The sequence below is a fragment of the Martes martes genome, assembly GCF_963455335.1.
Source record: "Martes martes genome assembly, chromosome: 5".
Classification (NCBI taxonomy): domain Eukaryota; kingdom Metazoa; phylum Chordata; class Mammalia; order Carnivora; family Mustelidae; genus Martes; species Martes martes.
In genome coordinates, this window is record NC_137892.1 from 19,008,672 (window position 1) to 19,022,016 (window position 13,345).

Below are 13,345 nucleotides of genomic sequence, written 5' to 3' on the forward strand. Positions count from 1 at the left end.
ACATTTCCTCCGTCCCCACAAGCCCCTGGACTGGTTTTCACAAAATGCCAGGGGCCCGGCTCTCTGCACGACCCGTTCCTCTGGCCTGGGCACTCGGCCATTCTGGCCCGTGTCCCCGGGGCTGGCCGGTCGCTCCTAGATGAGTCTGCAGCGGCCGGGCCTGGGCGACAGGACGGCCGGGCCACGCCGGCCAGTAACGGGAGGCCGGGGGCGGGGCGGGGCGGGGCGGAGCGGGCGGGGCCCCGGGAGGTGCGCGCGCCCGGCGGGCCCGGAGCCCGCGTGTGTTGGTCCGCGCGCCCGCCAGGGGGCGCTGCCCGCCCGGCCCGCCCGCCCCGCCCCGCTTGCTCGGCTCTGGCGGCGGCGGCGGCGGCGGCGGCGGCGGCGGTGGCGGCGGCGCTTCCGCCTGGCCGGCCTCGGCCCGGTGCGAGCGACCCCACGATGTGGCTGGGCCCGGAGGAGGTGCTGGTGGCCAACGCTCTGTGGGTGACGGAGCGGGCCAACCCCTTCTTCGTGCTGCAGCGGCGCCGCGGCCACGGCAAGGGTGGCGGCCTCACGGGTGAGGGGCGCGCGGCGGTCGGGCCTGTGGCGGCGGGCCGGGCGGGGAGGGCGCGCCGGTGGCGGCGGGGGGCCGGGCCGGGCGCGGGGCGCAGTGGGGGAGGGCCGAGGGGGTGTCTGCGAGGCGGGGTGGGGACGGGGCCGCGGCCAGGAGGCGGGGGCGGGGGCGCGCGGGGGGCGCGGGCCTAGGACCGGGGGAAGGCGAAGGTGCCGTCGTTGGGAGTGGGGTGGGTGACTTCGGCCGACCCAGAGCGCCCAGGGTAAGGCTGGCAGCGGCCTCTGCCTGGACGCGGCGCCCGTGAGCTCCCCGGGGCTTAGCCCAGGCGCGTGCAGCCTCCTGGAGTGGGATTCACAGCTGAAAGGCGGCGACGCCTCCTCGGGCTTCGTCCTCTGCCTCAGTTTCCCCAAGTGCCTCTGAGCGGCCAAGTGACAGAAGCACACATTCTCTTTTGCCTCTTTCCTTCCCCCCAAAATTGCCCTTTGAGCGAGATCAGAGGTCCCCTGAGCTGCTGCTGGCCTCAGCCCTCATCTTTCCGGTCGGTCTCTCCTCGCCCACCTTTCCTGCTTCTTGGTGACCCGGAGCGGCAGACGGAGGCCGTGCCTGATTACCAGAGTCGGCTGTTCTGGTGAGCCAGCCAGGGTGCCCTTTTGTCCACCTGGGCAGTACCCGTAACCGTGGACAGGCACCTCATGAAGTCGTGTGACACCTGGGATCCAGGGAAGGCCCATGGGGCGTGCCCTCTGCAGGTGTGGTCTGAGGTCCCGCATGCTCCAAGCCCGTTGTGGCCACACACACACACACACCCCACCCCCAGCACTGAGCTGGGGCAGACTGGAGGCCAAACCAGTCAGTGGCCCACTGTGGCCATGCAAGACTGCGGGCGCATCTTACAAGTTACCAATAGCAATTTCTGTGAAACATCCTGATTTGAAACATTAGCAGCGAATACAGTCCTGCCAGATGCAGGCAGAAGTTTCCTATGGACGTCCTCTGCCACCCTCTCTAGAGCCACACCTCCTAATGTGGAAGACGCTATCCCTTTCCTAAGAAAACTGTTCCCTTCACTGCCTGGGGCTGCCTCCCCACAGCCTCAGGAATCCCAAGAGCCAGCGCTGGACCTGCATCCTGGACTCGCTGCTCAGCGGAGGTGAGACAGCAGCCCCTCTGGACAGTCTGAACAGTGGTCAGCCTCCGAAGCTACTGCAAGCCAGAGCAGAAAGACGAGGCATAGTGCCCAGAACCTTTTGTTACGTTGCACCAGCGTACCAGTGTGTCCAGTCTGGTCAGTGCGCTTCCACCGGCTTGTTCGGTTTTCTGTGCTTCCGAGGATCATCTCAGAGGGTGGCTGGGACCCTCTGTGCACAGAAGGCCCTTCCCACCTCACGCATCTCTCTGTGTCCGCCAGGATGGAGCCCAGGCCTCCCCTACCCCACCCCAGGAACCACTCCTTCAACTTCCCATTCCAGTTAGGTTTGGTGAGTCCTACCCGGGCCTCTGCCTGGCCTTCCCTGTGCCATCATAGGCATCATGGCCTCCTGAACCCCATCTCCCCAAGGGAGGAACAGTTAGTGATGTGGGTTTGTTCAGGATGGCTTTTAAAAACAGATGCAAGCCTGGATCCTTCAGTGAAGAGTCTGAGTATAAGAGGGGCCTGGGTGGCTCAGTCAGCTAAGCGTCTGCCTTCGGCTCGGGTCGTGATCCTGGGGTCCTGGGATCGAGCCTCACATCAGGCTCCTTGCTCAGTGGGGAGCCTGCTTCTCCCTCTGCCTGCTGCTTCCCCTGCTTGTGCTCTCTCTCTGTCAAATAAATAAATAAAACCTTTTAAAAAAAGGTGGGGGGGAGAAGAAGGAGGAAGAGTCTGAGTATGATGAGATGGTCTGCCCGCGAAAAAGCTTTCAGGTCTCGAAACATGGATATGCCAACAGAATAAGCATTAAAATAAAGTTTCCAAGACCAGAAGAGAAACCCCAACAGGAACCATGAAAAAAAGTTTATTCCACACACTGATAAAGCTTGAATATATGCCACTTTAACGACTATGTAGAGAGACGTTTTAGAACATTTCAGTAAAACAGGCGAGATTACAGGCTCCTAACTTGGGTGTTTGCGATGGGTACCTTCTTTTGTAATCAGTAATTTTATTTGTTCAAGACTGGGGAGGGAAAAAATAATTAAAAGTGGAATATGAAATGAAAGTGTTAGATTCAAGTTAATACAATCAGTAAAAATTATTCTGACATCAACAGGAAAATGGTAACAGACTATTTCCAGAGCATACCAAAAGCAGCACTTCATCAAAGAGGAAAACATAAATTCCAAATAGGAACAGCGAACAGATTTTCAGAGAGCTTGATAATTCACTTAACGAAGAGGAGAGAATCAAACACAGTGGTAAAAGGCAGACATCTCTGATTTGTTGGGGAGATGGTGGCATTGACAAAGGCTGTACGTGAGGAGAAGGAAAATCTGAAATGCCCTAAAATGCTTCAGAGGTGGAAACCACTGGATAAGTGTTTTCCCAAATTGGACAGTTCTAAAAATTGCTGTGTCCTCTTCAGTCATGACTTTTGAAGCCCCAAGCCCCAAGCCCCACTTCCCAGAATAAAAATTTGTGATTACTTGGCAGAGGAGAAACTACATTATCTTCCTGTTGTTGATAACGGAAAATGATATTATAAAATCATCGTCTTACATTTTTTAAAAAAGCTGGCAGAGTACATGGCCAAAAATGTCAGGAAAATGTACCTTAAGAGATGTGTCTGGCAGTTAATAAAACACACTATACTCTTTGTCTGAATTTTGTGATATCCATGGTGGTGTTTTTGTCTTTAGTTTGCGACGGTTGTACTTTCTCATCTTTTGAGAATTTTGAAAAAATTTTTGAAAAAATATTTAAAATAAATTTAAAAATTAAAGAACAACCTAATTTTTCCTAAAAAGGGCCTTCCAGAATGGTTTAAGCTTATAAAGAAGGCCCCCCTAAAACCTGCCTCAGCCCCTGCCTCCAAGTGTTTGTGAGTCCAGGGAGTGAGCAGAAGCTGCCAGGAAGAAGTGGGAGGGGATTTTTCCATAGGCCTTGGAGGAAAAAGAAGTCCTTTGGTGGATGAGGGGGGTGCCAGCTGTGTCTCCGTCTGGGCCGGGGCATCAAGGGTGGTGCCACCGTTTTGGGCAGCCTCCAGGGCTCAGCTGTGAGCGTGGCCCTCCCTCACCCTCTTCTCTCTGCCCTGCCCCCAGGTCTTCTCGTGGGCACCCTGGATGTGGTGTTGGACTCCAGTGCCCGCGTGGCCCCTTACCGAATCCTGCACCAGACCCAGGACTCGCAGGTCTACTGGACAGTGGCATGTGGTAGGTGCTGGGTAGGGCCTGCTGTGGACGAGTGGGGGGTACCCCAGGAGGAAGGGGACACAGCCTGCATTCCTGGGCTGGATGTTGCCTCTGGAGAACCCAGTGCTGCCTTTCCTTCAGCCTACACGGCCAGGCCGGCATCCCGCTTAGAAAGGCAGCTCAGATGGTCGTGGGCACCCTGTGGACAGTCATGGAAATGTGCAATGAGCATCTTGAGTCGCCCAACACTCGGGTTCCCAGCCCAAGGGGGACAATACATCCTTCTGCCTTCTGGCAGTTGTCAGACTATAAAACAGGGGTCCTTTCTGCGGTCTTTGGGCCATACTTTGGGCATTTTGTAGGTTTTGTGGGTGGTTTTGCTGTTGCCAGTGGCCCCAAGTGGGGTGCCAAGGTGCCAGTTGTGTCCCTCAGCACAAACGTGGTAATGGGCCTCATGGAGAGAGGACATGTGTTTGGGGGGCTCCGTTCAGGCCTGAGTTATAGCCGCTGGCCTCAAATGCGATGGGAGGGAATTAATATATATGAAATAAGGCGCCTTTAAGGAGAAGACTGCGTGAAACACAGTCATGAACTGATCGGTTGATGGAAACGTTGTGTGACCCCAGGTTTTCGGGAGCATAGCCCTCCCCGCAGCTCCCCTGGGATCCATCCTGGCCTCTTCCATGTTCCAGGAGACATGATGGAATGCAACTGCCATCAATAATGACAGTCAGCGGTGGCTGTCCTCCCGGGCAGAGACACACACCACCCTCCCCGGGTCTGGGAAGAGGTCCCTGTCAGCCCCTACTGGCCTTGCTGAGGTCACTTGGACGCATTCACGGATACACTCAGATAGCACTTCCTGCAGGCCAGGCACTTAGCAAACCTCCCAAGAACTCCAGAAGGTGAAACTTTGGCGGGGGGGGGGGGGGGTTTGGGGTTTTTTTTCTATTTTGAAGATGAGGAAGCAGTGGCCCTGAGGGGGTTAGGAGGCCCGAGAAAGGTGACAAGAGCATCCACAGCTGGGATCTTGGCTTTGGAAGTCAGCCTCCTCCGTGGTGGGGTGGGGGGTGTTTCTGAACGGAGGTGCCCTTTCCCCTGTGTATGAATCCGAGTCTGGGTTTGCCCAAGGCCAAGTGGGGCATGGCAGGACCCCGGTGCTCCTGGTCTGCAGGGCTTCCATGGGGTGGGGCCCAGGGAGATTGGTGTGTGCCTGGGTTAGAGCGAGAGATGTGAGTCTAAAATGGCCCCTCGAAATTTTCCTCTGTCTCCCTGATGTTCTTTCTCCGGGAACAGATCTGGAGGCAGTGAGGGAGGTGGGAGGCCATGCTGGAGAGCCTTAGTCCTTAGCCTCAGGCCACACGCTCCCAGCTGCTGCGGCTTCTATTAGGCCTCCCAGCCCTGCCCTGACCTCTACTGGGCACGCTCCTCCCCTCCAGCTCTGCCAAACCAGGTTTGGTCATGCCTACACCTGCCCAGTGAATCCCGACTCCTTAGCCTACCCTGAAGGCCTTTCGGGGTCAGCCCGCCTCCATTCCTGTCCTCCCCTCAACTCACACCTGGCCCGTAGCCAGACCAGACAGACACTCACGGGACCCGAAGTTCCCAGCCACACCTGTCCTGGTTCCTGTGCCTGGTGTCTCCCCCGCCCCACATCCACCTAACCTACCACTCTGTTGAGACCCCGCCCGGGTGTCAGCTCCTATGGAAAACCAGATTCCCCAGACCCAGACATCCATCTTTCCTTCTTGCTCCCCTGGACTCGCCGTGTCTTTACCAGCATCTCATACACTGCAGGCTCACGGGCTCTCCCACTCGACTCGCAGCTCTCTGAGGGCGAGGGTAGGCAGCCTCGGTTAGGATCGTGCTTTGCTTACTTCCTGGCTCTGTGACACTGGGCCACTTACTTAACCTCTCTGTGCCTCAGTTTCTTCCTGTGAAATGAAAATAATGGTCCTGTCTCCAAGATTCTCTAAGAAGTAAACAAGAGACATCACGAAAAGGTCTGAAAGCCAAAATAGCACTTCATAATAATTAGCAGTTACATTCTTTATAGTCTCTGAACCTAACACACAGAGATGGCATAGTTTGTGTTCACTTAGTGCTAAATGAAGACTGAGTTACTGCTAACTAATAATTCTTTTAAATGCACACATGTAAATATTTATAATCAAATTCACACAGATCCACATGAGTAGTGTGGACAAGATTTCTTCTGTTTGAGGTTGCCAGGAACGCGAGTGTAAAAGAGAATGACATGCTTGAGTTGCATTGCTTGCAGATTTAACTTCCAAATTCAAACGTGGGATCTTGGCAGAAAAAGAGGGAAATCCCTTCTCCTAGCAGCTAGACCTTGGCCTCTGTACACCAGGGAAAGGAGGCCACATGAGAAGCCCAAAGAAAAATGGGGGGAAAGGTCACTTATGGATGATTGAAGAGGCTTGCTGGGGTCCCGCTGACTGTGTGTTGTGGCTCGCTGTAAGTCGTATGATCCTGGGTTTTAATCGCCTTCACAGAGGCAGCCTCATGCTGGCCCACAGGGGAGGGGAGGGCCCTAATTCAGAACGGTTATAGAGTAGTGAGCGCCTTGGGTAAAGGTAAAGAAACAGTCACCCCTCACCAAGACACGGCTGGGCTGTGATATGTGCCAGAGCAATGAGCAAGTGCCCTGGACAGAGGAGATGGTGGGGACCAACTCGACCTGGCCAGGGTGGGCTCCGGAGTCTCCAGCAGGTGGAAGAGTGTTGCCAGGTAGGGAAGGACGGGCTACCAGAAAATCAGGCAGCCTAGCAAAAATGTCTGTGGTCCACAGCCGTGTTGATCTTGTGTCTTTGCTCGGGCTCCCTCCATGTAGACATAGGTCACAGGGGGTCAGCTGGGCCTTCTTGGCACTCTCAGTCCCTAGACTGTCCCACCCCGGGTCAGCTGGGAGGAGGCAGGGCCCTCCCCCTTCTTCTTGTGTTCACTCCTTCAGAAAACAGCTCTTGAGTGCAAGGCCCCTGCCAGGCACAAGCAAAACCCCAGAGAGGCAGGGGAAGCCAGGCCAGGCAGAGACTTCCCTCATCCCTTTGCTTCTCCTCCTGGGGGGCCCTTTTCCCAGTTCCGGGGGTGGGGGCAGAGAAAACAGCCACCCCGCCCTTTGGGAGAGGTGGTGAACTGCCTTCTCTGAGTTTTTCCATTACCAGTGGACTTGCTGTGCCCCCAGGGCCCCTCCCCGAGGAGCACAGGACCACCTCCGAGGCGGGACAGACACAGGGGCCCAGCCAGAAGCTGACAGGGTCAGGCAGGGCTTCCTGGAGGAGGCAGGAGCAGAGATGTGAGCAGGGATGGGGAGGAGAGCTGCAGGCAGAGACCTGGGTGGCTGCATCTGGCTTCAGAGACGGGGTGAGAGCCTCTAGCACGTGCAGCAGGAGAGCAGCCGGCCAGGGGGTCGGAGTCCTACAAGACGTACTGTCTGGAGGACTGCAGTCCCTTGCACCAAGTCTGTGTCTGGTTAGTCCCCTGCATACCAGAGACCACAGGAAATCCTTTATCCTGAAGGAAAATCGTGACAACCCAGCAGACCCGCAGACCTACAGACTGCTTCTGGAAGGGCATATGGGGAATAGCGGCCACTCTTCTGTGGTGTTAGGGGAGGTGCAGGCCTTACCTTGCACATGACTGCCATTCTGCCTGAGTTATTTTTGGGTTCATCGGGACCATTCATGACTACCGTCATGTACCCGTACAGAATGCTGGAGGAAGGAAAAGAGAAAGCAGCCTCAAGATTGTAGTGTCTTGGGTAGAGCAAATTAGGTCATCCATGTTAGCCTCCGAACTTATGTTTAAGGTGTGGTGAGTGTAATGATTTTCCTCTTTACTCCACCAAACCTCCCCCAGGTTCTTCCCGCAAAGAGATCACCAAGCACTGGGAATGGCTGGAAAATAACTTACTCCAGACGCTGTCCATCTTCGACAATGAGGAAGACATCACCACCTTCGTCAAGGGCAAGATCCACGTAAGGTCCACCTTTTCCACTTCTGGTTCCCATGCCCAGCTTGGGGTGGGCAGTGTTGGCCTGTGTCATCTCATTTACTCATCAGACAGGGTGGTGTGGCCCTCATCTCCCTTTAACAGCAGCAAAGACAACCGTGTGCTCCCATTCTGCTCCTGAAAGGGGCATTTGATTGAACTCATTGCCAGGCAGGGCCTCCCCTCTCGGGGCGGACCCAGAGTCAGCCTGCACTTAGCCACGACTTCCTGTCCCCTGCAGAGGATCTTAGAACAAGCGGGGGGCACGCATCGCTGATGGTCAGTCCCATGGCTCACAGAACAGGGAAATGCTGGAAGTACCAGGCTAGCCAGAGGTACGTTTCACTTAGGAAATTAGAACTGTGTGCGCCTCTGACGCAGCCTATCCCTTGCCTGGTATTGGTCCCACAGCATAGGCACATGTGCAGGGCGACACATGGGTCCCAGGATGCTCCCTGCAGTGCCGGCAGCAGAAACAGTACCTCCAGGCTGAGGTGGGGAGGGGAAGTGGCCGCAGTCCATTCCGCAGAGCCAGAGCCAAGCGGCTTGCTGGCCTGGCATTTATCGAGGACTTCCTACCGAGTCCTGTACCCGGCTCATCCAGTTCAGTCACACGCGGTACACTGAGTGGCGTGTGTTACAGCTGTGAAAACTGGAGCCGTGTGTCAAAACCCACAGGGATGCTTCAGCTCATCTTCAGGGGCTCATTCATGTGGTAACGAGCCTCTACCTGAGCACATGGGCCTGTGCGTCGTCGTCTTTCTGTCCCATGATTTTGCCTTAGATTATGTTTCTTGGAGGGCTCTTACTGTGTCCAGGTTTAGCAGTGCAGGGTTGCTTTGGGCAGGTCCCTGTGACTTCATTATTCCGGAACCTTCTAGACGCATCAGACGTCGCCGAGCTCCTTGGCTCTTGTGCACTTTGAGGCTCTGAGCAGGACCCACATCACCTTTGTAGCTCCACGAAAAAAAAGGCAAGGAGAGCAGAGGCAAGTCTCTCTTCTCCCAGTGAGCAAGCTGGGCAAGAATAATAATAGTAATAATAATAATAACAATAAAGCAACATTATTGAATGCTTCTTGCACGCCAGACCCAAACAAAGTCACCAACAGAATGGAAAAAAAATTTCTCCATGACGCATGGGTTAAAGAAGATGTGTGCGTTAGAAAACATTTAGAACTGAATGATCCTCAGAATGCCATGGCATATCCGAATTTGCAGGCTGCAGCCAAAGGAGGACACAGCGGGACTTAAGGCTTAAATCTTAGGAGGAGAAGAGAGGGTGGAATTTCATGACCCAAGCTCAGTAAGTTCAGTAAGTTAGCGTGTCTAAGCCCAGAAATGAGGAAATCCGAAGGAATTAGTAAAGGGCAGAAGTTAACTCCGTAGGAAACGAGAGAACGGTGCAGAAAGACAACAGGTCCGGAAATGACCTAAGCCATAAGCAGACCTGTGGCAAATGGGACGCAGGACCAAAGCGGGAAGCCTCAAACGAGCAGGGTTGGGAGGGAACTAGGAGGAGCACCTATAAAAAAGCAGAGTTTTAGAAGAGAGAAAAATGCCATGAACAGCTTCGAGCCAGGAAGTCCAAGAGTTTAGACAACGCAGATACTTTCTCACAATAGGATGCATTCGTTTCCATCGCTGCTTGCCACAAGTTCCCATATGCTTCGTGGCCCCACACAGGTCCGTTAGCTGGGAGTTCTGGAAGTCAGCAGAACTCAGCGGGTCTCGGCTGAACGACAGGTGTGGGCAGATGGGGCTCCTTCTGGAGGCTCAGGGCGGGGAGGACCTGTTTCCCCTCCAGTTCCTTTTACAGGGCCGCCGGTCTTCCTCAGTTCTGAGCCCCTTCCCTCATCTGCCTGCCAGCAGCGTGGCACCCTAGATCACGCCCTCTCTTTCCCCACTCCTGTCCTCTCATTCCCTCCACGGCTCTGACCATCCTGTCTCGTCTTGACAAGGACCCTGGTGGTGATATACTGGGCTCACTGAATGATCCAGGGACCTCTCCCTGGGTCAGAATCCATACGTCAGCACATCTGCAGAGCTCTTTTTGCCACATAAGGTAACCTGTGCCCGGCTCTGGGGTTTGGGCTGTGGACGTCTCTGGGGAGCTCTTATTTGGCCTACCATGTAATATAACTGAAACTGGGACTCAGGAAGCAGTAAGAAAGCTGACTATGCCTGAAACTATTAAAGAAATGGACTCAGTCATTTAAAATCAACTGAGTGATTTGTACAGTCCCGTTCAGTCAGCCAACAAACCAAATCCCAGCCCTGTGAGCCAGGCCAGCTCATTCCCATTGGTAGGGACCGTTCCTTCTGCAACACTGTTCCTAAAGGACAAGGCATTGGGAAGAGGGGCCCCAGGAGATCGCAGAGGGAAAGGCAGAGCAGGAGAGGTCAGCCCCTCTACGCCCTGCTTCGGGGTCTCCCAGCTGCGGGGAGAAGGGAAGAGGGGGCTTCCGACTGAGACCCAGGAAGGTGACTGATGCAGCTGGGTGTGGGTGAAGGCCCGCCCGCACTCCACTGGTGGGCCTGCTTCCCCAGCCTCCCAGCAGTGGAACTGAGGGCAGCAGAAGACAAAGGTGGGGCCTTAGTAACAAGGCAGGTGCTTTGCAACCTCTGGCCCTCACCCAGGCCCCTGGCTATCCGCCCTGCCCCTGGATGGAGGAGCAAGAGGCCACCAGGAGGCCTGGTGGGAGCAGTAGGCCAGGCCCCAAACACTGGCCTTGAATTACCTTCATTTACTGAGGAATCATCCTCCTGGAAAATCTGCATGTATGTTTTGAGCCAAGGGTGCTAAGAACATCTTTTACCTCAAGAGGTTTGGGGCTGGCTCTGTGGCCCAGAGTGATATCTCTGGGCATCCTGAGACCAGGGAAGAGGCCGGCAGAGCACAGCATGGATATGTCCTGAGCTGGGAGGGGCCTGCAGCTGGTCTGGGGGTGGGGTCAAGAAGTAGGAGCCCCTGGTACATTGAGGGAGTGGGGAGAAAGTCAAAGAAATACAGAGCATCCTTTTCATGAGAAAAGCACTTCACAGAACGTTGCCGCAGCTGGATGCCATTTGGGTAAAGAAAGAGGGAAAGAGAAAACCATGTGTTTGCGCAAAGGAACGTTGGTGCCTGCATGTCTGAAGGGAACCAGCAGAGCGGGCAAGAGGGAGGCTCCATGCTTACTGAATACACTGTTGTACTCGGTGTTTTTTACCACATTTATTAAATTTTCCAGGAAGTTTACATAGAAATAAATGTTTATTTGAAAAGTCCCTACTTCTGGTCAGCCATGCTGGAGATCCGGATTATCAGCTCAGGGGTTGAGGGAACCTGCCTGGCATCTGTCCCACCACATGCCTCGGCCTCGCCAGCTTGTGGCCCTGGGGCCAGCGTCCAGGAGTCCTGGGTCGAGGCACCTGCCTCCTGCCTCCCCCACTGCCAGGGCCTGCCAGAATCAGTCCCCTTGTCCCCCTGCAGGGCATCATCGCAGAAGAGAACAAGAACCTGCAGCCACAGGGAGATGAGGACCCTGGAAAGTTCAAGGAGGCTGAGCTGAAGATGCGGAAGCAGTTCGGGATGCCCGAGGGGGAGAAGCTGGTCAATTACTACTCCTGCAGCTACTGGAAGGGCCGCGTGCCCCGGCAGGGCTGGCTCTACCTGAGCGTCAACCACCTGTGCTTCTACTCCTTCCTGCTGGGGAAGGAAGGTGAGCGGCCCCCAGACCCCTGCCCCCCAGCCGTCCCCGCCTCTCCCACCCGCCGGAGCTCCTGAGTGGCTTCCCCCCGCTATGGCCCCCTGATATTCTGTGCCCGCACACCACTCCCCTACCCGGAGGGTCTCCCCAAAACTCAGTGCACTTCCGCAGTTCACGGCAAGGAGGCCCCGACCTGAGGCAGGCAGGCACCTGGCCCACCTGCACCTACCAAAGGGTTCTTCCCAGAACGACGGCTCAGGGGCTCTCTGCTCTCCTTGAAGTCGGAATATTCTAGGTCTGCTGCCATCCCCAAGCAGCAGAATGTGGTGGAAGGGCCTTGCTGGGGGAAGCCCTGGCCTTGGGGCACAAGGCAGAGTCCCCAGGGCAGCCACGCCACCCCCAGAAAGAACTCCCAGGGCTTCAGCGGTTCTGAGCACAGCGAGGCCTTACCCCACTGTGCACGCACCTGTCGTACACCCTTCCCCTACCCTCCTCCCACCTGGCACCTCCTCACGGTGCAGGGTCCTCTCTGGCTCACCTCCCTGTGCCCTTTGTCACCCTTCAGCCATTTGTGGGGCAGATATTCCTCAGGATGTTCTCAGGGTGGGGTGCTAGTTTGGCCTGGGGTCCAGAGGAGACCCCTATGGCCCAGGCCCTCCTTGCAGGCACCCCCGTCCCAGCATGGCCAGGCTCAGGCATGGGGGAGGGGCAGAGGCCCCACTACGGTCCGTGATGCCCTCGGGTGCGGTTCTCCTGGTGGGTTTCAGGCGCCGGAGCTGTTCCACTCTCTGGCCCATGTGACCCACCAGCCTGTGTCCCTGCTGGTGTCCAGTGAGCCTGGTGGTGCAGTGGGTGGACGTCACGAGGCTGGAGAAGAATGCCACTCTGCTCTTCCCTGAGAGCATCCGTGTGGACACACGGGACCAGGAGCTCTTCTTCTCTATGTTCCTCAACATCGGTGAGACCTTCAAGCTCATGGAGCAGCTGGCCAACCTGGCCATGCGGCAGCTGCTGGACAGCGAGGGCTTCCTGGAGGAGAAGGCACTGCCCCGGCCCACCCGGCCACACAGAAACATCTCAGCTCTGAAGCGGTGCGCAGCCCCCTCGGGTGGGAGGTCCCAGAAAGGGCTGGTTGCCCATAGTTACAGGAGGGCACCATCCAAGGACATCACTCTCCTTATGCCAGTGACGGGGTGCTTTTAGAACCTTCCAGAAAGGAAACAAGCAAGGGCCAGGACTTGATAGTGTCCATCAGGCTGTGCCTGCCAGGCCCTGCTAAGGGGGCCAGTAGCCCCCGTGGCACTGTGGGGAGAGATGTTTACAAGGAAAAAGCCACCAAGTGGGCCAAGAGCAGGGTGCCAGGTAGCCACCTCTCAAGGTCATTGGGCAGGCGTGCCTTGGTGTCCATCCACAATACCATGGGTTTGAGCTCAGGGGTGCTCATCTGGGTGTCCCCGTGGGGCCGGGTCTTCCGTGGTGGCAGCAGCAGCCTCAGGGCGGGTGTGGGACAGGCGTGGGGTGCCTCTAGGCCCTGGGCCCCTGTCTGCCCTCAGCACCTAGCAGGTGACTTGTCAAACCCTGTCAAGCCTCTGGCTGTCCTCCAGAGCGCTCGGGGCTCCAGGGCGTGCTGTTTGCTGACCGATCGATCTCTGCTGGTCTTACAGATGTGTCTTGTGGTATTTGGCCATCTGCCAAGTGTGTTCCATTGAACTCTGAGACCCTGGGCGTGACTTGCTCACGGAGGACCCCAAAGAGCCCTATC

At 56.2% G+C, this 13,345-nt stretch overlaps 1 protein-coding gene across 2 annotated transcripts in view; it reads left to right on the forward strand.

Annotated features, from left to right (window-relative positions):
- The first annotated feature begins 355 nt into the window (after positions 1-355).
- The window catches only part of TBC1D9B (TBC1 domain family member 9B), a 40,805-nt gene continuing 27,815 nt past the window's right edge, over positions 356-13,345 (forward strand). For both annotated transcript variants that reach the window (XM_080803464.1, XM_080803465.1), the window contains exons 1-5: positions 356-556; positions 3,791-3,901; positions 7,760-7,878; positions 11,367-11,595; positions 12,416-12,674. In XM_080803464.1, the coding sequence (XP_080659590.1) occupies positions 439-556; positions 3,791-3,901; positions 7,760-7,878; positions 11,367-11,595; positions 12,416-12,674 (836 nt within the window). In that variant the 5' untranslated portion in view covers positions 356-438. The remainder of the gene's footprint in view (positions 557-3,790; positions 3,902-7,759; positions 7,879-11,366; positions 11,596-12,415; positions 12,675-13,345) is intronic.